We start from the raw sequence: 24549 nt of genomic DNA on the forward strand, positions 1-24549 counted from the left end.
GATGAGCTTTCTAGGATTTGGCACCCTGAAACAAAGCAAAGGACCCAGGGTTCTCGTGTTTTATGAATTCTTTCTTGGCTGGTCACCAGGAAGTGATTCTGTATCCTCCACAGGTGCCTGGGCAAATCTCTGTTTATAAGCCTGTCGATAACAGTATTTCCCCTTTTCCATACACCAGGTTTGCAGGAAGCTCAGTATCGCATGGTGACTGAAATCCAGAGGCAGACCATAGGTTTGGCATTGCAAAGTAAAGACGTGCTAGGGGCTGCGAAGACTGGATCCGGCAAAACCCTGGCTTTTATTGTGCCTGTAAGTAATGTATCTCCATGTTGGGTAATAAGGTTGGAAGTTTGGCATTCCATTGCCTGTACCGATCACTTTGCTCAGCAAAGTCTGAAGCCTTTCTCCAGCCTTACTGTTATCTAAGTGGTTCTTCTACTGGATTAAGATCTAATTCTAGTGGAGGAAGGCGTCATAATTTGCTGAGAGGAATGGTTGGATACAGTCCCTGTCATTTTTATGAATGAGCGAACTAGATGAATATGGTATTATGTTTGCAGAATTAGTTGCCAGCTGCCCTGAACAAATGAATGATTGTTGGATAGATGTGCAGTGGCAGTGGTTTCATACTGATGATATTCGTGGTGGTCCTAAAGCAGTGATACTCTTTGACATACTACTTGCGGGGCTTCTGATTGCCATTCCAAGCTACACAAATAGGAGAATTAAGACGTGGCATACCACTTAATACTTGGGTGTTGAATGCTGCCTATATTCATAATATGCTGCAAATAGGAAATTAACGTCTCAGAAAGATTGGCTGCCTTTTCTTTGATGTACAATTTCTCTCATTGACCATCTGAGAAAGAATGACATTCTGGGAAGTGCTTATTGGGGGAGGGGGGGGTCCAGCTTTAAAGCTGACTCCGATATTTCATGTGCCATTTTCATTGTATGTCTCGTCAGGGAATGCTTTGGGGGTGGTAAAACATGTATGTGTGCATAAAACCCTCCTTCCCTCCCTCGGGACGGTATGCATCTCTGTGTATATTTATGAGTGTCTGTATATTGATGTGTGGGTGTGTATAAATGTACTGGTGTCGTGGGTATTCAGTAAAATAGTTATTTCCACCTATACGCAACGCAGTCCGATTCCCAAGCACTGAGAGCGATGCTTGCCCTGGAGCGGTGACATCCATGCTCCCCACTGGAGCAGGTTGCATCCCACTGGGGCTCACGATGGGTGCTCCCCGCTCCCCCTTTCAAGGCCATCGGCACCACCTGAGCCCAGCAAGGCTGTTGTGGGCTGCTGGCAAAGAGCAGTGGCTTTAATTACAAGTTGCTGCACCAAGGATTTTTATAGAGGTTTCTAATTAGAGTTTTGAAACTTTGCAGGCTCTAGAAATCTTGTTTCGCCAGCAGTGGACTTCCATGGACGGGCTGGGAGTCCTGATCATATCACCAACCAGAGAGTTGGCCTATCAGACATTCGGGGTCCTGCGGAAGGTGGGGAAGAACCATGACTTTTCGGCAGGGCTCATCATTGGTGGAAAGGTTTGCCCTTCTTCTTTTTGCCTGTATTCCTTTGGGCATAAGCGGGTATGGAAGTTCCTTTTGGGTAGCAGAGAATGAACGAGATATGCATTGCTTGTGTTCATTGTGTTTATTATACTTCTCTATTGTTTCTTCCCCACACATGCACACCACACTTTCTACTTCTATGTGTGCCATCTTTAAAACCACACTCCAGTTCTTCTTCTTTTTGGGGGGTTTCCCAGGTCGTATTCCCTAACCCGCAAGAATAGTTTCATTGTTTAGAACAGTGGTCCCCAACCTGCGGGCCGCGGCCTGGCGCCGGGCTGCAAAGGCCATGGCGCCGGGCCGCAGCTCCCTCTCCCCGTCCCCCCCCCCGCAGTAAAAAACTTCCCAGGCCGCAAGCTTGCGGCCCGGGAAGCTACTTACTGCGGGAGGGCGGGGAGAGGGAATCAGGGCCGGGCCGCACCTGTGCAGGCCGCGCCCGCGCGGCCCGCAGGTGCGGCCCGATCCACGGGCGCGGCCCGATGCCCTGCCGGTCCCCAGCCTAATAAAGGTTGGGGACCACTGGTTTAGAAGTTATGTTTAGAATTCCTACTAAAGTCATAAATATGGATGCAGTTGGAACACAGATAGATTAAAAGAACCTCTTAAGGATTCTCCTGGGCAAGCTGCTGTCTTATATAACAGGGGTGGCCAAACTAGCTCTCTAGTTGTTAATGGGCTACAATTCCCATGAGCCCCTGTCGGCACAAGCATGTGCTGGCAGGGGCTCATGGGAATTGTAGTCTATGTACATCTAGAGAGCCACAGTTTGGTCACCCCTGTTATATAAGGACATTTTCATGGATCTTGTAGAAAAGGAGGCATGGTTCAGCGACAGAGCACTAATTTTATACTCAGGAAATCCATACTCAGTCGCCAGTGTCTTTAGTTAAAGGATCTCAGATAGGCAGATGTTGGAAAAGATTCCATTCTTTTCCGAGATCTGGTACTCTGATTAGAAGAAGTGTTGTTTTTTATTTTCCACATTTCACTACCCGAAGGAGTCTCAAAGTAGCTTATAATCGCTTTCCTTTCCTCTCCCCACAACAGAGACCCTATGAGGTAGGGGAGGCTGAGGCTGTGAGGTACAGAAGGCTCTGTGAGAACAGCTCTAATAGGACTGTAGCTAGCGCAAGGTCACCCAGTTGGCTGCATGTGGAAGAGTGGGGAATCCAATCCGGCTCCCCAGAATTTAGGCTGTGCTTCTTTGAAGTGCAAAGGCTCTGTGTGTGTTGCAAGCGGGTACATCTTTAATTGTCATCACAACAAATGAGTACAATTGTTTATTCAGTAATACAGGAATCAGAAAGTTTGACAACTTGATTACCCTTCTTGCTGAATTTAAATTACCTGTTTTAGAAATAATTCAATTTTGTTTATTTATGCTTGAGAGCAGTGTGCATAGGTTTGGGCGTCTTTATAAAAACTCATTGTTTAATTAATGTTGCCTCTGTAAAATCCCCACCTGGGGGTTTTGCTTACTTTAAGGCAACCCGAACAACAGAGAAAAGGTGGGGTTTTGCATTCTTTTCTGTGAGTTCTGTTCTCTGGGAAGGAAAGCTCCGTGTCTCTGGGGCAGCCACTGGGCCTCAGAGTCCGAGAACAAGTTGTGATGTGATGTCTGCTGATTTGGAGGCTGCTCTGTGTGTAGTTGTCTCCACATGGTGGCTTTTCCTGCAGATCCAATAAGTTTCTCCATGTCAGACGCTTGCGTACAGGTAAGGTCACAGGGCCCATGAAGCTGCCATATCCTGAATCAGACTTTTTGGTTCATCCAGCTCAGTATTGTCTCCTCAGACTGCCGGCAGCTCTTCTATATCTCAGGCCCTGATCCTTTTTACTGGAGATGCTGAGGATTGCACCTGAGACCTTCTGCATGCAAAGCAGAGGCTCTTCTGCCGAGCCCCAGCCCCTCCCTAAAATGGGAGAAATGTTAGCTGTACTGTGTGAATGGAAGCTTTTCTGTGCACTTGCTCGTTCATGCAATAATTTGTTGTTGTTGTTAGTTGCAAAGTCGTGTCCGACTGATCGTGACCCCATGGACAATCGTCCTCCAGGCCTTCCTGTCCTCTACCATTCCCCGGAGTCCATTTAAGCTTGCAACAATAATTTGGGCAGTACCAAATGGCTATGGACAACATCAAAAGGCAAAACACTAATTTATAGGAGTGTCTGTTTTGAAATCACTGTGCCCCCTAAACCCAGATTCCGTGGTGTGTTGCAGGACTTGAAAGAAGAATCGGAGAGAATCCACAATATCAACATACTGATATGTACGCCGGGCCGGCTTTTACAGCACATGGATGAAACCTCATATTTTCATGCCTCTAACCTGCAAATGTTGAGTAAGTCAAGTGACTGATGACTGCTTTTTGTGCGTGAGAATTCACTGTTGTTCACACATGGGCTTTTGTTCAGACTACTTGGTGTGAAAGCTCTTTTGCTGTCCTCGAAAACGTTGTTCATACACATGGATCACCGCATGAGTAGGGACTGCCCCTTCAGTGTCAAGGAAAGCTCTCCAGTCACTTGTGTTTGCAATCATAAAAACAATATTTAGGGATCTCCCTGGCTTGCATCCTCTCACTGTGCTCCCCAAAATGCGCTTAATGCAGAAGGTGGATTTTGAACAGGCATACACATGAAGCTGATTTACCCAGGATAATATTGTCTGCTGTGACTGGCAGCTGCTCTCTAGGGTCTCAGCTTGGCGGTCTTTCATATCACCTGTGACCTGATCCTTTTAACTGGCGATGTCAGGGATTGAACCTGGGACTCTCTGTATACCAAGCTGATGCTCTGCCACTGAGCCACAATGTACATGAAATGGACAGAGGAGTCCATGTGACTCTTGCAACTCTTGTTGTTACGGAGCAGCCTGAAGGATTATTTTTTAATAATTATGAAGCTCACCTTTCAGCCAAGACACCAATGTACGGATATATCTTTATTTAAAGAGCTTCACAGAAAGCGGTAGTTAAAAATCAGAAGGCATTAAAAGGCCCCACACGATAAAATTTTAGTTGCGCCGACGTCTTTCCTAAAAAGATTCAAATGGGTAGCCATGTCGGTCTGGAGTAGCATAATAAAATCAGAGTCCAATAGCACCTTTAAGACCAACAGATTTATTCAAGGCGTGAGCTTTCGAGTGCAAGCACTCGAAAGCTCACGCCTTGAATAAATCTTGGTTGCTCTTAAAGGTGCTACTGGACTCTATTTTCCTAAAAAGGTGTGTCTTGCTCACTTTTGGTCGAAATTTCAGTCTCCCCTCAGAAAGCGGAGCCTTAGTATGGAAGGCTTAGGCTGTGGTAACCCTTTTGCTGCACCTCAGGTAATGGAACCTGGGCCAAGCCCCTCCCCCCTCTACCTATGATCTCAAGTCATGAGAGGTGTTGGTGGGCGACTGAATTAACACCAACAGAGCCCTCCTCCTTGTGAGGCTTTGGGAGTGCGGCTTTTCATGTGGAGTGGACCCGATACTGTTGTGGAATTTAGTCGTGCTCTCTATCTGAAGATAGACGCTTGAAAAAAAGACACAAAAAAAAAACAGTTCCCTCTAGCCGGTCTTTCTCATTTCCAGTACTTGATGAAGCCGACAGGATTTTGGACATGGGCTTTGCTGACACGATGAATGCCATCCTAGAAAACCTTCCCAAGAAACGCCAGACGCTGCTGTTCTCAGCGACGCAGACCAAATCTGTGAAGGACTTGGCGCGGCTCAGCTTGAAAGATCCAGAATATGTCTGGGTACATGAAAAGGCAAAGTTCAGGTGCGAAAAATCCTTTCTTTTTTAGACTTCAAAGAGAGTGGGCAATTTCTCTCCGGTTTTTCCCCTGCTTGTGAAAGGAAGAAAAATGTATCCCTCCCGAGGTCTTGAGGTAGAGCCAGAAAATTGAAACCGGCAGAAAAAAAAACCCTGTCTGGTTTGTAGAAGTGGAAATCTTTGGTCTGCCACTTCAAGTACTCTGTTGTCTTTCAGCAGAGAGATCTGTAGACTGCAGGAAGTGCATAGAATAGCCAGGAAACTAGCCGTCAAAAGCCAGCCTGAATAATTTCTGGCTTGATTCATTGGAATGTATAACCCGTGCCTTCAGCGTGTGACATGAAAGCCTAGAGAGTGGGTACAAGAGATCCCATTAAGATTCAGTGAGGAGAATAAAAACGCGAGGCAGTTGAAAGCATAATTGTTTCTTCCAATAGGCACACTTAGGATTGTACCCTTAGTGGGCTGTGCGGATTTGCTTCTAAGTAAGCCTGCTTAGAACCGGCTTGTAACATTTGCAAAACAAGGACTGCAGTGCTTTCCAAACCAAGTCTGGTAACTGGAGCTGTGAACGGATTAGGCAGATCTATCTACAAACCTGAAAAGGGCCCCAGGATGGCAAAAAATAAAAATCGTGAAACCTAAAAACAACAACATAGGGTTTTAAAAAAATCCAAACATGATAAACGGAGCACTTGTAGCTTTAAGCAATGGATTCTCCTGTGGCTGTTGTGAAGTAGCCAGAGCTTTCCCACACTCAGTTCTGTCAGTAAAAGGCAGGGGCCAGGTGCTTCCCAGCCCTGTTTTGGCCTGTGAGGGAGGACTGGCCTGGGTTACCAGCTCCAGACTGGGAATTTCTGGAGATTTTGCAGTAGAGTCTGAGGAAGGCAGGGTTTGAGGAGGGTCGAGGCCTCAGCAGGATATAAGGCCACAGAGTCTACCCTCCTAGGCAGCCATTTCCTCCAGGGGGACAGATCTCTTGTCATTTGGAGTTCAGTTGTAATTCTGAAAGGTTTCCAGGTCACACCTGTAAGTTGGCAACCCTAAACTACTTGCATGACTGAACTAGACTTGGCTGCTTGCTACTGTTCAACAGCGGCCACCCTATGAGAGCCAATGAGGTGTGGGGTTAGAACTTCAGAATAGGGCCTGGGAGACCCAGGTTCAAACTCCCATCTTGCTGTAGAATCTGACTGGGTATTTGGGGCCAGTCAGATATTTTCAGCCTAACCTACCTAACAGGGTTGTTGTGAGGAGCAGGAAAAGAGGACAGTAGAATCACTGGCAGTCTTCAAGCAAAGGTTGGGTACACACTTTTCTTGGATGCTTTAGGATGCTTAAGGCTGATCCTGCATTGAGCAGGGGGTTGGACTAGATGGCCTGTATGGCCCCTTCCAACTCTATGATTCTATGATAATAACGTAAGCTGTTTGAGTCCTTGCTCTGAAGAAAGGCGGGGTATAAATGAAGTAAGGAATAAATCTAGCTGAAGATGGGAGGCAGATCAAAGGGGAGAGGAAATAGGAGTTGCCAGGAAGAGGGAAAGAAGAAATAGTGCTGAGAGGGGGGGGGGGTGCAGGGATAGGCCAGGCATCCCCTCCCACAAGTCCATGAGGATTCCCTGTCAAAGTTAGAAGTGAGCTAGTTTTCATGATAAGCGCTGGATTTAAGTTTCTTCTCCCTGAGTTTCAGTGGAATTTAGGATTAGCTGCTTTTGGATTGGAGCCCTTTGCATTCTTGATTTAGAGAATTTATATGCCATCACACAAATGAAAACAATCCCATGCCATCCCGTATAACCACAAAAATGAACAATATAAATTATCATGAAATTCTCAAACCCTTGGTAAAAGTACGTGTTTTGACCTGGGACTGGAAAATCACCAAGGTAGGCTCCAGGTTGAGCCTCCAGGTGGATGGCATTCTTCAGATGAGGTGCCACCACTGAAGAAGCCCTGTCTCCAGTTACGGGAGTTCTGTTGGTCTTAATTGGTTTATAAGAGGAGTCTTGCCTTTTGGGGCATTTGTTTCAACAGCCAGTGATATGGTGACTCCGTGGAAAATTTCTCCCAGGCAAGAAACGATAACCTGCAAAGAAAGAATCTAATGGAGGTTTTTCGTGCAGTGGGTGGACTAAGGACTAAGGTTGTTTCTGCAAAGACTGAAGCTATATCACCGCTGCGGTTTTGGGGGTCATAATTCACTATTACATGCAATGTGTTTTGAATGTGAATCTCCACTTTTTGTACACAGTGTCTTGTGTACTTCTGGACAGAATGAGCGAGCCTAAGCGGGTCTTCTCCAAACCTTACTTAGCTGTTTCCTTCTTGTAAACACGTGCTTAAGGTTGCATTCTGATTTTGGCACAAGATCAAAGGACTCAGTGGGTTCCCCTTGGTTGCTATGAGAGATTAAGGTGGGCTGTAAGGAAAAGTAGCATGGGTTTGAACCGGATTAATGTCTTTCTAATTCCGTCTGATCTGGCATCCGTTCAGCTAGCTCGGTTGCTCCCATTCATGGGATTTGTAAATGCAGTCATAAAACAGGGAGAGACATTGTGTCTGGTGTGTTAAAGAAAGGCTTTTGTGGTGCTAAGATTTCAGATCATGAAAGTGATAGCCCTGGAGGGTCAATGCAGCGTTTATGGTCGTAACGATATAGCACAGCCATGACTCACTGTGATCAAAACACAAACCTTGCTGTTAAATTTAAAGAGCCAAACATAACAGTTTGTATTGTGAACTTTAGCATGCTTTTCCTCCATGACTTCCTGCAGTTATTTATACATTGGCAAGATTTCTATCTCACATGTGCCAGCCTTTGCCGGAGGCAGCCAATGGCAGAAAATGAAACAATAAGTAAAACAGTTGTGATATATACAGATGCACACACAGTCAACTGCAGAGCAGTTGTCATTAGAAGTTTTTAAAGATAGCCATCAGCGAAATCAGCATAGAAGAGAATCGAACAAAACATGCGGATTAGTGCAAACAAAATGGTATTTCTTGTTCCTTTAATTTGATTTTTAGCAACAGCACCTAAGGCTTACCATGTGACTTTTTTATTTAAAAAAAATCTTAGCACCCCAGCAACTTTGGAGCAAAACTACGTCGTTTGTGAGCTGCATCAAAAAATCAACATGTTGTACTCCTTTTTGAGAAGTCATCTGAATAAGAAGAGTATTGTGTTTTTTGCAAGCTGCAAAGAGGTACTGCCTGGATATGTGTATAATATAATATAATAATATATAATAATAATATAAAAGAGATATTAAAGTTAACAAATTTATGTAAATTGTAGGGACAATATCACTCCAGTCTTCACTCATCCACACTGTCTCCCAATTTGTTTGTGAGCACAATTCAGGGAGCTGTATTTGACGTTCAGAAGCCCTATGTCAGGGGTAGTCAACCTGTGGTCCTCCAGATGTCCATGGACTACAATTCCCATGAGCCCCTGCCAGCAAACGCTGGCAGGGGCTCATGGGAATTGTAGTCCATGGACATCTGGAGGACCACAGGTTGACTACCCCTGCCCTATGTGATTTGGGACCAAGATACCTGAAGGATCACCTACTCCCTTAGGAACATACCTGCTCATTAGGGTCATCTTCAGAGGCCCTGCTTCAGGGATGAGATGGCTGGCAGCCTGGGACAGGGCCTTCTCGATCATGGCACCAAAACCTGGGAATTCTCTCCCCAGAGAGATTCATCCATCCCTTCCCTTGCCTTCTTCTGTCAGCTGGTGAAGACTTGTTTTGTTTTATTTGATAGTTCTCTCCGTGATTCCTTCTTCCTGGCTCATGTTTTAATTGCAGTTTTTATGTTTTAGTACATTGTTTAGCTTTCTTCTTTATAGTTTTCATGAAACCTGTTTTGAGGAGGGAGCTGTGGATTTTAAGGGTCTTAACATGTAATTTTTATTGCATATTTTCAAATTTCTTAGCAGCCTTTGTAGCCCTTGTGAGGGCAGAAAGGCAGGATATAAATATTGATAAATAAATAACAAGTGGGAACCTCCGATACTTGCAGGGGGATTCCTTTGATAATTCCTTCCTTTGAAGCTCAGGGCGGAACACTCATGGGGGAAATTCCATTTCCCCCCATAGGGGTTGCAGGCCCCACCCACCTTTAGTTGCCAATGACAGTGTTTGGGAGCTGATTTGGAGAGGCTCCCAGTTTCTTTTGCTGCCACAGCCCAGGCCCAGAGTGCTTTACTGTGGTGACTGGGCCTGGAGCCCATCCGGGAGTGCTTCACCAGATTGACTGGAGCTGGAACCTCCCAGCATGCACCGCCATCACCGCTGGGTACAGAGCCGGTCCTGGCATCTGCTGCCACAGTGGTGCCCAGTGGTTCTCACTCCCTGAATTCAAGCATCCAAAGGTAACCTGACTTTGCCATTAGAATATATAAAGTAAATAAATCTCCATCTTATATATAAAGCTAAAAACAATTAATTGGAAGGAGTAAGCACGTTTTATTTTTACTTTATGTGTTCATGTGTTACAGCAGACTCATACCTCTTCTTAATAGGGTCCTGCTGCTGGCAATTTGTATAAGCACTTATATTAACAATAATTTATTTTAAGTGCTCCTGGGTCAAAGGAATTTGGAGTTATTTTTGTAATGACTCTGCACTCGGTTAAATTGAACCTGGATTTTTTTTGGGTGATTGTTGAATTTACAGATGTTTGAAGTATACATTTTTTAAAAAAGCTCCCCAAGTCCCTTATTCAAAATGTGATAGCGGTTGTTGAGATTTTGGTGGCAAACCATTGCAAATCTGATAGCTGATGTCAGACCCTGAAATGACGGGAGAAAGCATCCTCAGTTGCTGAACTGGGTGTTAACAGAATTAATATGGCTTCAGGATGGAAATTTATTTATGTGCTTCATTTATTTTTGCCGTTCTCATTAAGGCTCGAGGTGGATTACAGAATTATAAAACAATGCAATAACAGCCAGTATAATGCATCCAATAATTGGTGCAATGTGAAGGGAACCTCCCGCAAAAACCCTACCTATGTTTTTTAATGACAAAATGCAACTATAGTGTCCTCTGTTCTAGAGCTTAACTTTTATTGTAGCTGTCTGGGAGTCTCCCCAGGCACCCCAAACTTCTCCCCCCCTGCTGAGGGACCCAACCACCTACACTGCTGGAAAGCAGGGGTGGGGACCCCCAAAACTCACAAATACAGAACCCCCAATGGTTCCAGGCGCCACCAAGGCCCTGACAACCCCAGGCCACAGCAAATCTGCTGAGGATGCATGCGATGTGCCTGGGTGAAAGGGCCAAGGGAGGGACGGCCAAGGAAGCAGCAAGAGGCAGGCACACTTGGCCCATGAAGGAGAGGCAGGGCAAATGAGGGTTGCCCAGCCTAGGGACCCAGGGAAAGGGTAGCCTTCCCTGACACCAGTAAACAAAGTCTCCCCACCAGCAGTCCTCTGCCCCCCACGGCCCAACGGGGGACGCCGTGACAAGCCCTGACTGCCTGACTGGAGGCTGGGCAGCTCCAGCAGCTCGATGTGTGACACCCAGTTGGGTACAGTTGTGGGCCTGCCTTTGAAACTTCAAGGGTAGGAGCTTGGGGAAGAAGCAAGCCAGGGCAGCTGGGTATAAAGGGAGGGATGGCAGAAGTAAATTGGGTTGTATGCAAGGGTGGAGGAAGTTGAGCGGAAGACCCTGGAAGCGGAGAGAGATAAAAAGTGAGAGTCGGAGGAAGAAGGGAGTGAGAGAAAAGGTGAGCTGCAGAGGAAGACGTGCAGATTAGAGGAGGAGAGGGAAAATGAGTATCTTTTTAGGTGAATAGTTAATTATTACAGCTCTGTTTGGAAGTAATGGATTGCTATTTAATTAAATGAACTTATTGTAACTATTATAGTTATTGCTACTATTCCATGATTTTGTCGCCTGGTCTTTTTATTTTTACTGCAAGAGACTGTCAATCTAATTGGAGCAGCAGTGGTCAAGGGGGGAATGTTGAAACATTTGCCCCCTTCTTTCCTGCCCCTCCCAGCAACTTTATTTATTTCCTGCCTTTCTCCTCAGTGGAGACCCAAAGTGCTTTACACCATTCCCACCTCCTTAATTTTATCCTCACAACAGACTTGTGAGGTAATTTATCCTGAGTGTGTGATCGGCCCAAGGAAGAGGAGATTTGAACTTGTGTCTCCCAGATCCTAGTCTGACATCCAATTATCTGCAGAAGGACAGAATGCAGGTACAGGAACTCCCCTCGTCAATAGGACTAGCTCCAGCTTTTGGGGGAGAGAGGCAGATCAGGAAAATGGCACAGGGGAAGGGTTAAGTAGCTTCCTCTCCACTGTCTTTGCACCTTTTGTTCCGTGCCTTCCGCCAGCTGGCTTAAAATGAAAAAGATCAGGAAGTGTAATGCCAGGCCTTTTATATCATGTGCGTTTTGGCCATTTAGTGGCTGCTTTTCACGGGTTGCTTTACAAAGTAAACTAATCCAACGGCAGGCCCTTGGCACAAAGAGCTGACAAACCCAATTGTTTCTGGTTTCCAGGTTCAGTACCTGTTTAAAATGTTCTGCCGCCTTCGGCCCGGCCTGACTGTGCTGGCTCTTCACGGGAAGCAGCAGCAGATGAAAAGAATGGAAGTCTATAATGATTTTGTGCGCAAGAAGTCAGCCGTTCTCTTTGCTACGGATATTGCCGCTCGGGGGCTGGGTGAGTAGTTTCAAGCACTCGCGTGTCCATCAATCCGGAAACGTATTTAAGCTTTATTTCTCTGATGGTCCAGGGGCCTAGCTGTGCTAGTCTGCTGAAGTGGGAAAAAAAGGTGTCCCGTGGAACTTTCAAGACTAATGATTTTATTGTGACAAAAGAAAGCCTGAGCCCGCTTTGTCAGATGCACAATCCGGGCCAATCCTGGCTTTTAAATTTTATTTCCTTTGAGTGGGATACAGAGGGCCCTGAATGGATCTTGTGACCGACAGGAGGCTGTCCTGCCCTGGAGAGGTGAAACAGCTGCTCAGCTTTTGGACCCCTGAGTGCTGCTTTCACAGGAACGTTGAGTCCTGCCGGAGGGAGATGGCAGATGAAAAGGGAGACTTGTCTCTGTGAGGGAACAGGCATTGTCATGTTTAACTCTGCCCAGCAGCGGGGTTGAACCCTACCTCAGGGTGAAGATACAGTAGTGAGGCCTCCCTGTGGTGATCAGTGCACCTAGTAACTGCAGGGTTTAAAGAAAACTCAGCACATAACCTGGCTGCCAGTCTGATTCCAAGCTCAAGTCAAGGCTCCGGTTATGCCCCTTAGAGCTCTTCATGACCAAGGATCCCCAGGTATTTGGAAGACTACCTCTTTCCTTATGTTCCCATGTGCCAGCTATGGTCATAGTTCAGCAATCTCTGGCTAGCCCACCACTTAGGTTGGCCTGTCTGGCACTGACCAGAGTCTAGGCCAGGGGTAGTCAAACTGCGGCCCTCCAGATGCCCATGGACTACAATTCCCAGAAGCCCCTGCCAGCGAATGCTGACAGGGGCTCCTGGGAATTGTAGTCCATGGACATCTGGTGGGCCGCAGTTTGACTACCCTTGGTGTAGGCCTTTTCCATCATGGCCCTGTCTCTGTGGAATGGATTCTCTGAAGAGGTGAGGGGAGCCCCCTCCTGGGAGATCTTGTTTGCAAGGCCTCCTTGTTTGCCAGGACTTTCCTGGGGGCTTAAATGGGCAGCATCCAAAGTCTTTGCCCTTGCTACCTGAAGGATATCTTGTAACTGTGAGGGGAAGGCTTGTATCTCAAAACCAGCCGGATTCTCCAAATCCATGAGAGAGGCAGTGTGGGTCCCCTCGGTTTCAAGAAAAGTCCTTTCGCAATCTCTACTCAGAGAATGTGTTTTTCCTTCTTCCCCTTTTTACTGCTGCCTTCTGTGACTCCTGGGAATTGTGTGGTCCTCGATCATGTATTAAAAATACTCGTGCTTTGGGAGTATTCCAGCAAAAGTTGCAGGTAAACGGAGTCCTTAAATATCCCTGTAAGGAGGTGGAGATGCAATGCTGGCCCCTCTGAAAGCAAACTACTAGTTTCTAAAGGTGCTGTGCCATGCCTGGTAATGGGGGCAAGCACACAGTGACGGTTGGGGTGGTTCAGAGTTCTTAAGGCTGGGTGGGGGTTGGTCAGTGGGGGAGAGACCTCAGATGCAGCTGTGGAGTATGGGATAAAAGGGTTCATGGTCTGTGTCAGAGGGCAGGCTTGTTTCCCATGGTTCATGGAGATGGCTCAGACCTCTGGAGCTCTTCTTGAACATCAGAGGGGTTTCTTGGAGGCATCTCAACTGCCTTCTTATGGGTGGTGGTGTCAGGTGTTCAGCACCTTCCTCATCTGAGTCTTTTTGTCTGTTTGAGGACATAAACCTAAACACCCTCAGCAACAATTTGCAGTGAGATTTGGGATTCTTCTCTGGAGAGTGGGACTTTTCAGAATTTGTCTTCGTCCTTGTTCCCGGCTTGGAACCAACCTTCCATTTTATTTTATTATTGCCTTACATTTATATAATAATATATATAAATGTATTATTCATGCATATCCTGCCTTTACAGCAATTCAAGATTTAAAAAAACAACAACACTGTTGGGCTTAAATAATAAAAACAAATCAATAAAAAGTAGAAAATCAGCAGTTGTAAAAAGGGATCATAAAAACAATCGGAAGAAAGAGAGACAGCGAAGGGTGTAAATAATGTACAAATAAAATTTAAAAATAGTGCTAAGTCGTATCCTTGAGTGAAGGATGACTCCTAGCACTGGAAAGGCTGAAAGCCACTGGTTTAAATGTTAAAAGCTTGTCGAAGGATTAAAGATTTAACATTTATAAAACTCAGGGAGTCTGTCTATCCACATCAGATATAAAATTACATTCTATTTCACCATCATTGCTTAGGAATTGAAGAAACAATTAATTCTAGTCTTATCTGACACAGGCCTGATATATGTGATTAGTTTTACTTCGTCTTTTTAAATTCTGTGGCTATAAAATGGATCTGAAGCGCAGTGGCCATTATTGCCAGATAAGAACCCCCCCCTTTTTTTGTTTTGTATGAATGCACAGTTTTAGATGTTTTCTTGATCTCAACACCGTTTCTCACCCTTCGCAGATTTCCCTGCTGTGAATTGGGTCATTCAGTTCGACTGTCCAGAGGATGCAAACACTTACATTCACAGAGCTGGAAGAACAGCCAGGTTTGTATCATAACGTTGTCATTTCCTGTAGGTGATTGTTTTATTTATTTTGAAAATTACTATGTGGAGAAAGCAATCTACTGAAGGATTCACCCCCATGTTTCAGTCATCGGGACCACACTCTGTGTGGTCTCAGGAACCCAGTGGCAAACTAAAAGGTGGCAGAAAGGAGGGGGTCAGAGGAAGGAACCATTAATCTCCAACTACAGAGTTTATGAGCACTTATGCTAATGTCACTCAGTGAAGCGTGACAGTACCTCCATATACCATGCTAGTAAGTCATACCTAGAGCCTTAAAGCTGGGAAGAAGACGAAGAAGAAGAAGAAGAGTTGGTTCTTATATGCCGCTTTTCCCTACCCGAAGGAGGCTCAAAGCGGCTTACAGTCACCTTCCCTTTCCTCTCCCCACAACAGACACTCTGTGAGGTGGGTGAGGCTGAGAGAGCCCTGATATTCTTGCTCTGTCAGAACAATTTTATCAGTGCTGTGGCGAGCCCAAGGTCACCCAGCTGGCTGCACGTGGGGGACTGCAGAATCGAACCCGGCATGCCAGATTAGAAGTCCGCACTCCTAACCACTACACCAAACTGGCTAGACTAGAGGAATAGAGCAAAAACTTTCTTTGGGACAGGAAGATCCTCCTGAGTGAAATCTGTTTAGAAAACGGACAGGGCTGGGTATAGGTGGGGCTTTTGCTACTAAGACTTCTGATTGACCACTTGAGGTTTGGTTGACTGGGCAGATAGTTTTAAAATATTGTTTTGGTAGCAGCTGCCATCACAACACAAAGATCTTCACTGTGTGACTGAAGGCAAACTGGCAGCCAATTTGTAGCTGGCTGCATCTCCTGTGGCAGCCGTTCTGTAGTTGTGCCCGCCATGAATTGCTAGAATTTCAAAGGTGCCCACCGGCTCCAAAAGTTTGGGATTCTTGACCTAATATAGTGTCATATATTCAGTTCTGCTGAAACTGTCAGAATCTGACCTTCCTGTATTCATAGATATTGCTTTTGCCTATTTCTCATTCATTTTTATGGGTAGATAATTTTATTTTAGAAAAAATGTGTATGCCTTGTTTCTGTGCCTAGAAAGAGCATCCAAAGCATCCTAGCGTTATCGGTTATTTTTAAGTTGGATTATGTGTTTTATTGTTTTTCTGAAATTACCATAAGCCACCTCAGGCATCGCAACTCAGAGGCAGCAAGATATAAATGCTTTGAATAAATAAATGCAATCACAAGATAAAAGTGAACATGAGGAAAGTCAATTAGCAAAACAGCTCAAAATACTCATTAAAAAAGTTCATTGAGCTGTAGCCAGTACAAAAACCCATAGATAAAACAGCAGTCGATTTAAAAACTAGAAAACTAGGAGTATGTTGGCTCTCACAAAAAGACAGCGGGAAAACAAAAAGAAACGGGTTTCAATGTAAAATCATCAGACGTCCCCTTGAACAAAAAATTCCTGACCAACTTTTGGTGTGCGAAAAGTGAGTCTGCAAAGCTCTTTAGCCAAATGCATTCAAACAGGGCTACAGTGTCATGATCTTAACTCATGGATGGAGGCACCTCTAGGTGTCAAAACATCACCTCCTTCCTGCTAATGAATATTTCTACTGTTATGTAGATTCATAGAGTTGGAAGGTACCTCCAGGGTCATCTAGTCTAGCCCCCTGCATGATGCAGGAACTCACAACTACCTGCCTACCCACAGTGGCCCCAATTTCATGTCCAAGTGATCCCTCCACCAAAATCTCCAGAATCCAGCCTGGCCTGGAGGAAATTCGCCTACCATCCCACAGTGGCGATTAGCCAATTCCCTGGGTATGCAAGGAAGGACCACAAGAGACAAACACTGGCACATCCCTTCCTGCCCACCCAAAAGCTGCCTAAGTTCATAAAATCAGCATTTCTGTCAGATGACTATCTAGCCTCTGTATAAGAACTTCCAAAGAAGGAGAACTCACCACCTCCTGAGGAAGCCTGTTCCACTGAGGAACCGCTCTAACTGTCAGGAACTTCTTCCGGATGTTTAGCCAAAAATTCTTTTGAATTAATTTCAACCCATTGGTTCTGGTCTGCTCCTCTGGGGCAATAGAGAACAACTTAGCTTCATCTTCTATGTGACAGCCCTTCAAGTATTTGAAAATGGTTATTTGGTTATTTGAAGATGTGTCATGTTTAGTCTTGGCACATGTCTTGGAGTGTGGATCAAAACATTTGCACAGTGGGTCCAAGTACAGAAAGGAGCAACGATTGAGATCTTGCAAGGGCCTAGTCAGCATTATGAGGTTTCTTAGCAACTGCACACTGCCAGGTTTTGGAAAGGAAGAGAAAGTGGTGGCAACAGGAGGGTTGAGAGGGGAGAAAGGAAAAGCAGCAAAGGGACTGGAAGAAAATAGTAATGAGTGGATTTTGGGGAATCCGGAGATGGGGTGAGATTTTGCCCTCAGTGCTTGCGGGTCCCCCTCAAGTATTCTGTGTCAGTGCTTGGCTGAAGTTTTATTTAGTCGAGGTTTTAGAAATTATATATACAAAATCTCCTGCTCTTCCATGAACCTCTGAGTAGCCTTTCATTAAAACTGCATATCAAATCCAGCCCTTTGTAGCATTTGATGATGCTTCAGGATCCTTTTGCATTTCCTTGCTTGGGTTTAGAATTCTTCTTTCCGCATGGCTATCTTTTTGCAAAAAATTCAGATAGGCTCTTATTTCAGTTCTCCTTGCTCCTGTATTGGGGGGGGGGGGGAGAATGCATGTACGGAATGCTACCTGAGAGACTCTTTATGATTGCTTGTTAGGATGCTCAGATCCTCGTTGTCAGTTTATTAGGCTTCTCATCTTTTTGATGTTGGGCAAAATGACAGCGGGGAGTCGCTAGAGGCTTGGAAAACCGGGGTCGAGATGTAACGTTTTGCATGTTTTAAGACACGATTAAAATGCATCCAAGTGTGCCTGTGTGAGTTTCTGAGAAAATGGAAATTTCCATAAAAACCCTGAAATATTTACAGTATACTTGCTTCTCCATCCATACCAAATATGAATTTGTTCTTGGGGCCGTAAAACTATCCATAAAATAGACCTGCCTCGATAATTTATTGTGCATTTACATCAGAAACTCATTTTTGCAGCATTGGGTGGAAAATATATTTATCTGGTGCAATTAATTGTGGATTTTGTTTCCCCGTTTGTATCTTTCATGTTCAGGTTAGGCTGAGCGGACTTCGTGTCTGAATACAAAAATCAGCCAAAATGTGCTCTAGTGGCAGTTGTGTGGGTCTTACCTAGCTTGTGTGGGGCTGCACTAGAAAAAGAGGGGTTTTCCTGCTTCCCCTCTCTTGCAGGAAGAGGGGCTGCAGGCTTTGGACCCCCAGGGACAACACGGGGGTCTGCAGCCCAAAGGGAGATCCTCTAGAAATGACAGCTTTTCTATGGGTGGAAGCGCAATCCAGATGCGGAAAGTAGAATTGTGATCCAAGTAAGTATGTACAGTGTTTAATTTCTCAGATGAGAGATGGTAGCAGCTGAAGGCTGCTTAGAAATCATGTTCTCCAACCAGATATGCTTTCCCCCAAATTGGAGACATGTGGATTGTGGCAGTGGTTACTGAATGTTCTGCAGTGGTTAACTTGTTTTAGTAAGACTGGGGAGACCTGGGTTCTCTTGTTTGCATGTTTCATGTTTTTCTCCCCAAAGACAATCCAAGGTGGCTTTTGACCTCCTGCAGGTCATCCCCACCACAACCTTGTGAAATACGTCAGGCTGACAGTGAGTGACAGGCACAAATTCACCCAGCGAGATTCTATGGAAGAGTGGGGATTCAAATCTAGGGTTGTCAACTCTAGATTTTTGAGATGGAGCCTGAGGTGGGTGAAGTTTGGGGAAGGGGAGGGACTTAGTGGAGCATTATGAAGCACCTTCCAGAGTACCCATCTTATCCAGGTGAATAGATCTCTTGCCTGGAAACCCATTGTAATCCCAGATCTCCAGCCACCACCTGGAGGGGGCAGCCTTACCAGATTCTAGTCCAGCGCTAACCACCATGCTGGCCAAGAAGCTTTCAGGCTTCTAAGCCACTCTTCTTCATTATTCCATGCATATTTATGGTACAATTCTGAGTCTGGACTGGTCCACGGGTACCACTGACATGGTTTAGGGACTTTGTTAGTTTCAGTAGATCTGTGATATCTCTTGGCTGGTTCATACAAACTCTAGCAAAATGACTTAAGGAACAATCCTAAGTAGGTCCACTTTGAAGCAAGACCCACTCTATTCAGTGGGGCACTCTCCCAGGAAAGTGTTCTTAAGACCATGGCTTTTAAAAACTTTTAAGCAAATGCACAGCATTCTGCAGTGTGTGAAGTAAACGATTGTCACTTCCCTGCAGGGTTTGTCCCCGACGGATAACTGAAATTTCCAGCCTTTTTAGATGACGCAGCAGTCTTTCATTTTAGAGTAGGATTTTTGTTACATCTGCCTGAGCGTAGATTGGATTTCAGTGCCATTACCGTCTCTCTCAAAATGATTTTCCATAATTCAAGGCTAGAATAGTCTCATTTAGTTCTTGCCTTATTGAATTTTGGTAGTATTTATAACCGAAACACATGCTCTTTCGATGCTTGCTGTTGAGGCATTGCAGAGGAGATCTCCCTTATTGCTTTGCCATAGTAATAAGCAATTTCTTCTTAAATATTTGCTGCTGAAATTGCTTTTGTTACAGGCTTGCTTCACATTCACAGCCTATCCTCCTCCTGCAGAGTTCAGAGCAGCCTGCTGGGGTGCCCTGGGAGCATAAGAACACCCTTGCTGTTATAGATTATTGTCCATTCAGAAATTTCAGAAGTGGGTGACCTCCCAAGGAACAGGCTTCCTCGGGAGGTGGTGGGTTCTCCATCTTTGGAAATTTTTTAACAGAGGCTGGATAGCCATCTGATGGAGAGACTGATTCTGTGAAGGCTCAAGGGGGTGGCAGGTTACAGTGGATGAGCGATAGGGTTGTGAGTGTCCTGCATAGTGCAGGAGGCTGGACTAGATGACCCAGGAGGTCCCTTCCAACTCTATGACTCTGTGACTCTATCTTCTCTCATTTATCCCAGCAACTAGTAATCAGAGATAGACTGTCACTGAACTTGGAGGTTTCACTTAGCTATCTGTACATTAATTATGTGCCACATGAAGAAGTGCTCTCCAATTAGTTTCATAGGGTAATCTGAAATGCTGGTATTACGTTGGTGTTGTCCCATACACAGGGATATTGACTGCATTTAGTTCTGCTGAAATATGGAGATGAAACGGCACCCGTCTCTTTGAAACTGTTCTTTGGATTTATTCCGCAGTCTTAGAAACAATAGGTTAACCATGACAGTATCTTGCAGTGTTGACATCAATATAATGATTGAGCGGGAATGGGCCAAAGGTAATTAAATCCAATCCCATGTGGTGAAGTTGGTCTATATCCCCCCTAGTGGATTAACCCACAGTTCAGGATGAAACTTCCCACAAACCATATATTGCAAAAGATCAGCAGAGAGCAGCAAATTAGAAATTATGCTCACAACTGGAGGTCTTTTTAAATGCATCCTTTAGAACTCTTTTTAAAAGCATCCTTTAGAACTCTTTTTATGGTCTGTGGACAGTTCTGTGATTGTCATTTTAAATGGCTGAACGTTATGTTTATGCCCTCTCTTGTGTTCATGACGTGATTTTTATGGCTTGGTTTTTATGCTTTAAAAATGGTTTTATTGGAACCTTGTACCTATGTGTAGCCCCAGGCAGGTGAGGCATCATATAAATTTCCCTAATAAATACTTTAGTAATTGTACCTTTCCCAGGATGCCTGTTGATACCTTCATGAATTCTGTACACAGATCTGGGTATGTGTAAAGGCTTCAGTCTTCCCTGTTACTCGGCAGGGTCACTGTATTAGTGGCGTCTGCTCTTTTCAGTATTGCTATTACTTGTGTCATGAGCCTCTTGTGACGCAGAGTGGTAAGGCAGCAGACACGCAGTCTGAAAGCTCTGCCCATGAGGCTGGGAGTTCGATCCCAGCAGCCGGCTCAAGGTTGACTCAGCCTTCCATCCTTCTGAGGTCGGTAAAATGAGTACCCAGCTTGCTGGGGGGTAAACGGTAGTGACTGGGGAAGGCACTGGCAAACCACTCCGTATTGAGTCTGCCATGAAAACGCTAGAGGGCATCACCCCGAAGGTCAGGCATGACTCGGTGCTTGCACAGGGGATACCTTTATCTTTACCTATTACTTGTGTCAGGTCCCATGCTAATGTTCCCGGGACTCTCCAGGGCTGAAGCTGGGGCCCTCCCCGCTAGGGCAGTGGGAAACAGTGTATAAAAACAAACTCTTCTTTACAGTGGATGAATGATAGGGTTGTGAGTATCCTGCATGGTGCAGGGGGTTGGACTAGATGACCCATTAGGTACCTTCCAACTCTATGATTCTTCACCTGCCTCACAAGATGTCTGTTGGGGGGGAGAGGAAGGGAAGGCAATTGTAAGCCGCCTTGAGACTCCTTTGGGTAGTGAATGTGGAGTACAAAAAAACCCAGCTCTTCATCTACTACTTGCTTACTTCAAGTCTAATCTGAAATTACATTAAAACCAACAGTCTATAAGATTAGAATCCTTGTTTAGATAAAATGATTGCTAACATATTTGTGAATTGGCTTAATTTTTCTCTTGCCCATTGGACTTTCTGTTTATTGGACATATATTGGACTTTCATTTAAAAGGGTAAATGTGCTGTCAGAGGGAATTTACTGAACACTTTTGAAACAAAGTAATTTTGGGACTCGAACATGCCACAGGGTTATATCATTTATTATTGTTTTTCGACCTTCCTTCTAACAACTCTATATGGTCTTGTTATGCGTTCGCAGTTCTTGCATACAGCAGAGATCAAAACGGGAGGCCGTGCTGTATCCCTCTTTCCTCTAACTTCGTAATAACTGAGTCGACAGTTTAGCAGCCATTAAAGAAGTTAGCGATAATTAGGAAGTTTCATGGGCCATGTAAGTTCATAACTTGTAGAATTGAAGCTAAACTAAATACTTAACTTAATTAGGAGTCTGTATGCCCGCGGTAATTAGAATTGGGTGGACAGTTTACTATTTAAGTCTGAAGTTATTAAATCTATGTGCAAAATTAACTAAAAACTTTCTGTGCATTTTTTAGAATGGGAGGGTTTCATGTCTTATCACATCACTTCAGAATATTTGGCTGCTGTTGTTCCTGTCCTGAGGACAGTCCCTGAAACCTGTCCTGGTAAATCACTGTGCTTATTTTGTCTTGCAGAAAGGTTTTAAAATTGTAGCTAGTACATGTGCGTTTGGCTTCCTTTTCTCTCTCTTCCCCCCACGACAGAGGCCTCTCTGTATAGCAAATGAAGATTTTTCTTTTAATCAGTTAGAAGTACAATCATTGGATGTTCAGCATTCGGTTAAAGTTTCTTATTTTCCTTTGAAATAAGTGTAAACAACAGGGCGACCTGAGATAGGAGCACCTTCCCTATGAGAAAAGGGGGAAGAATCTGGCTTTTTTCCAGTTTAGAAAAGAGACCAGTGGGTGTGGGGGATGATACAAGTTTATCAAATTTGGAAGTGGAGAGAATTGAGAAAGAGAACTTCCCCTTCTCCCCAAATGGTAGAATTTGTGGGCACTGAGTGGTAGATTCAGGACAGACAAAAGGAAATACTTCTTGGCCCAGTGAATTCACTGCCAGGGGAATGCACTGATGGCTACAGGAGTGGACAGCTTTAAAAAGGGACTGGATCAATAGAGGGTAGGTGTATCAGTGGCTATTAGCCATGGTCACTGAAGGGGATGTCTGCATTCAGAGTCAATCAATCTCTGCATCCCCAGCCTCTGTGCCCTGTTGTTGGCCCTCCAGAGGAACTAGTTGGCCAGTGTGTGAGAGAGGATTGTGGATTAGATGAACCACTGGTCTGATCCAGCTGAACTCTCCCGCTGTTTTGATATTGAAGGGTAAATGAATGAAAGTACATGACAGGGCTTGGATTTTAGCTGTGGAGAGGGACCTCCAGCAGTGATGCTCCGTTTGAGAAAGTTGGCTGTTATAAACATTATTGATGATTTATTTTTTTAACCTTGATTCTTATTACCAGAAGGGGCTCCTAAAGAGCCCACAAAATGTAATAGAACTTAAAGTTCAATAGGCAGTGGGCATGGGATTTTCACCTGAGGAGGATTCAGACATGGTGAGAGGAGTTATCTGTTTACTTCCTGCCCTCCCCACAGCTGCATCAGTGAGACTTAGAATCATAGAATCATAGAGTTGGAAGGGGCCATACAGGCCATCTAGTCCAACCCCCTGCTCTACGCAGGATCCGCCCAAAGCATCCTAAAGCATCCAAGAAAAGTGTGTATCCAACCTTTGCTTGAAGACTGCCAGTGAAGGGGAGCTCACCACCTCCTTAGGCAGCCTATTCCACTGCTGAACTACTCTGACTGTGAAATTTTCCCCCCTGATATCTAGCCTATATCGTTGTACTTGAAGTTTAAACCCATTACTGCGTGTCCTCTCCTCTGCAGCCAACAGAAACAGCATCCTGCCCTCCTCCAAGTGACAACCTTTCAAATACTTAAAGAGGGCTATCATGTCCCCTCTCAACCTCCTTTTCTCCAGGCTGAACATTCCCAAGTGCCTCAACCTATCTTCATAGGGCTTGGTCCCTTGGCCCCAGATCATCTTAATCGCTCTCCTCTGTACCCTTTCAATTTTATATTGAACTCTAGCGTTCAATTTTAACTTGTAGAAGGGAATAAGTGAATAAGTTCAATTTTAACTTGAACGCTAGAGCAGGGGTAGTCAACCTGTGGTCCACCAGATGTCCATGGACTACAATTCCCATGATCCCCAATTCATGGGAATTGTAGTCCATGGACATCTGGAGGAACACAGGTTGACTACCCCTGCGCTAGAGGATGGGCCTGTCAGTTGGACCTGTGTCTGAGCACAGTGGAGGGCAAAAATGGTGCTAGTTGTATCTGCCTAGCATGGTGCAGTGGCTAGGGAGTTGGGCAGCGCTTGGGAGACCCAGGATCAGGTCCACACACAGTCATGGGAGAAGCCGGCCAGAGGACTGCAGGCAGATCACTGACTTAGTCTAACCTGCCTTGAAGGATGGTTGCGGTCAGGATGAAATGAGGGATGGACTATGCATCCCTAAGATCCTCGGTAAAAGCTTTGGGTAAAAATGTCGAAGGTTAGAATAACGTAGCACTGTTAGTTTATTCAGCTTGGTTATCATTTCCGTTCAAGGGGGCAAGCTTGAAAGGTATACCACCAGTGGAGTGGTTATTATTTAAAAAGGGATTAGCCGGATTAATAGTATTAGTGGCTAGTAGCTGTAGGGTGGGATAGGATAGGGAGTTTTATCATCTGTAAATCAAGAAAACGAAGATCATGGCATCCGGCCCTCTCAATTCCTGGCAAATAGATGGGGAAGAAATGGAGGCTCCAAGATCACTGCAGATGGGGACTGCAGCAAAGAAATTAAAAGACGTTTGCTCCTGGGGAGGAAAGCTATGGCAAATCTAGACAGCATCCTAAAAAGCAGAGACATCACCCTGCCAACAAAAGTGCGTTTAGTCAGGGCTATGGTCTTCCCAGTTGCAATGTATGGCTGCGAAAGTTGGACCATAAGGAAGGCCGAGCATCAAAGAATTGAGGCTTTTGAACTCTGGTGCTGGAGAAGACTCTTGCCGGTTTGTTCCCCTTGGACTGCAAGGGGAACAAACTGGTCAGTCCTAGAGGAGATCAGCCCTGACTGCTCCTTAGAAGGCCAGATCCTGAAGATGAAACTCAAATACTTTGGCCACCTCATGAGAAGGAAGGACTCCCTGGAGAAGAGCCTAATGCTGGGAGCGATTGAGGGCAAAAGAAGAAGGGGGCGACAGAGAATGAGGTGGCTGGATGGAGTCACTGAAGCAGTAGGTGCAAACTTAAATGGACTCCGGGGAATGGTAGAGGAC

The 24549-nt window shown here is 45.1% G+C and overlaps 1 protein-coding gene across 1 annotated transcript in view; it reads left to right on the plus strand.

Moving 5' to 3' along the window:
* DDX10 (DEAD-box helicase 10) overlaps window positions 1–24549 on the plus strand; it is a 206895-nt gene that overhangs the window by 8943 nt on the left and 173403 nt on the right. Inside the window, exons 3-9 of the mRNA XM_077341610.1 lie at window positions 179–309; window positions 1396–1554; window positions 3803–3923; window positions 5159–5348; window positions 8424–8550; window positions 11870–12032; window positions 14461–14545. Of these exons, the coding sequence (XP_077197725.1) occupies window positions 179–309; window positions 1396–1554; window positions 3803–3923; window positions 5159–5348; window positions 8424–8550; window positions 11870–12032; window positions 14461–14545 (976 nt within the window). The remainder of the gene's footprint in view (window positions 1–178; window positions 310–1395; window positions 1555–3802; window positions 3924–5158; window positions 5349–8423; window positions 8551–11869; window positions 12033–14460; window positions 14546–24549) is intronic.

The sequence above is a fragment of the Paroedura picta genome, chromosome 6, assembly GCF_049243985.1.
Source record: "Paroedura picta isolate Pp20150507F chromosome 6, Ppicta_v3.0, whole genome shotgun sequence".
NCBI classification, from domain to species: Eukaryota; Metazoa; Chordata; class Lepidosauria; order Squamata; family Gekkonidae; genus Paroedura; species Paroedura picta.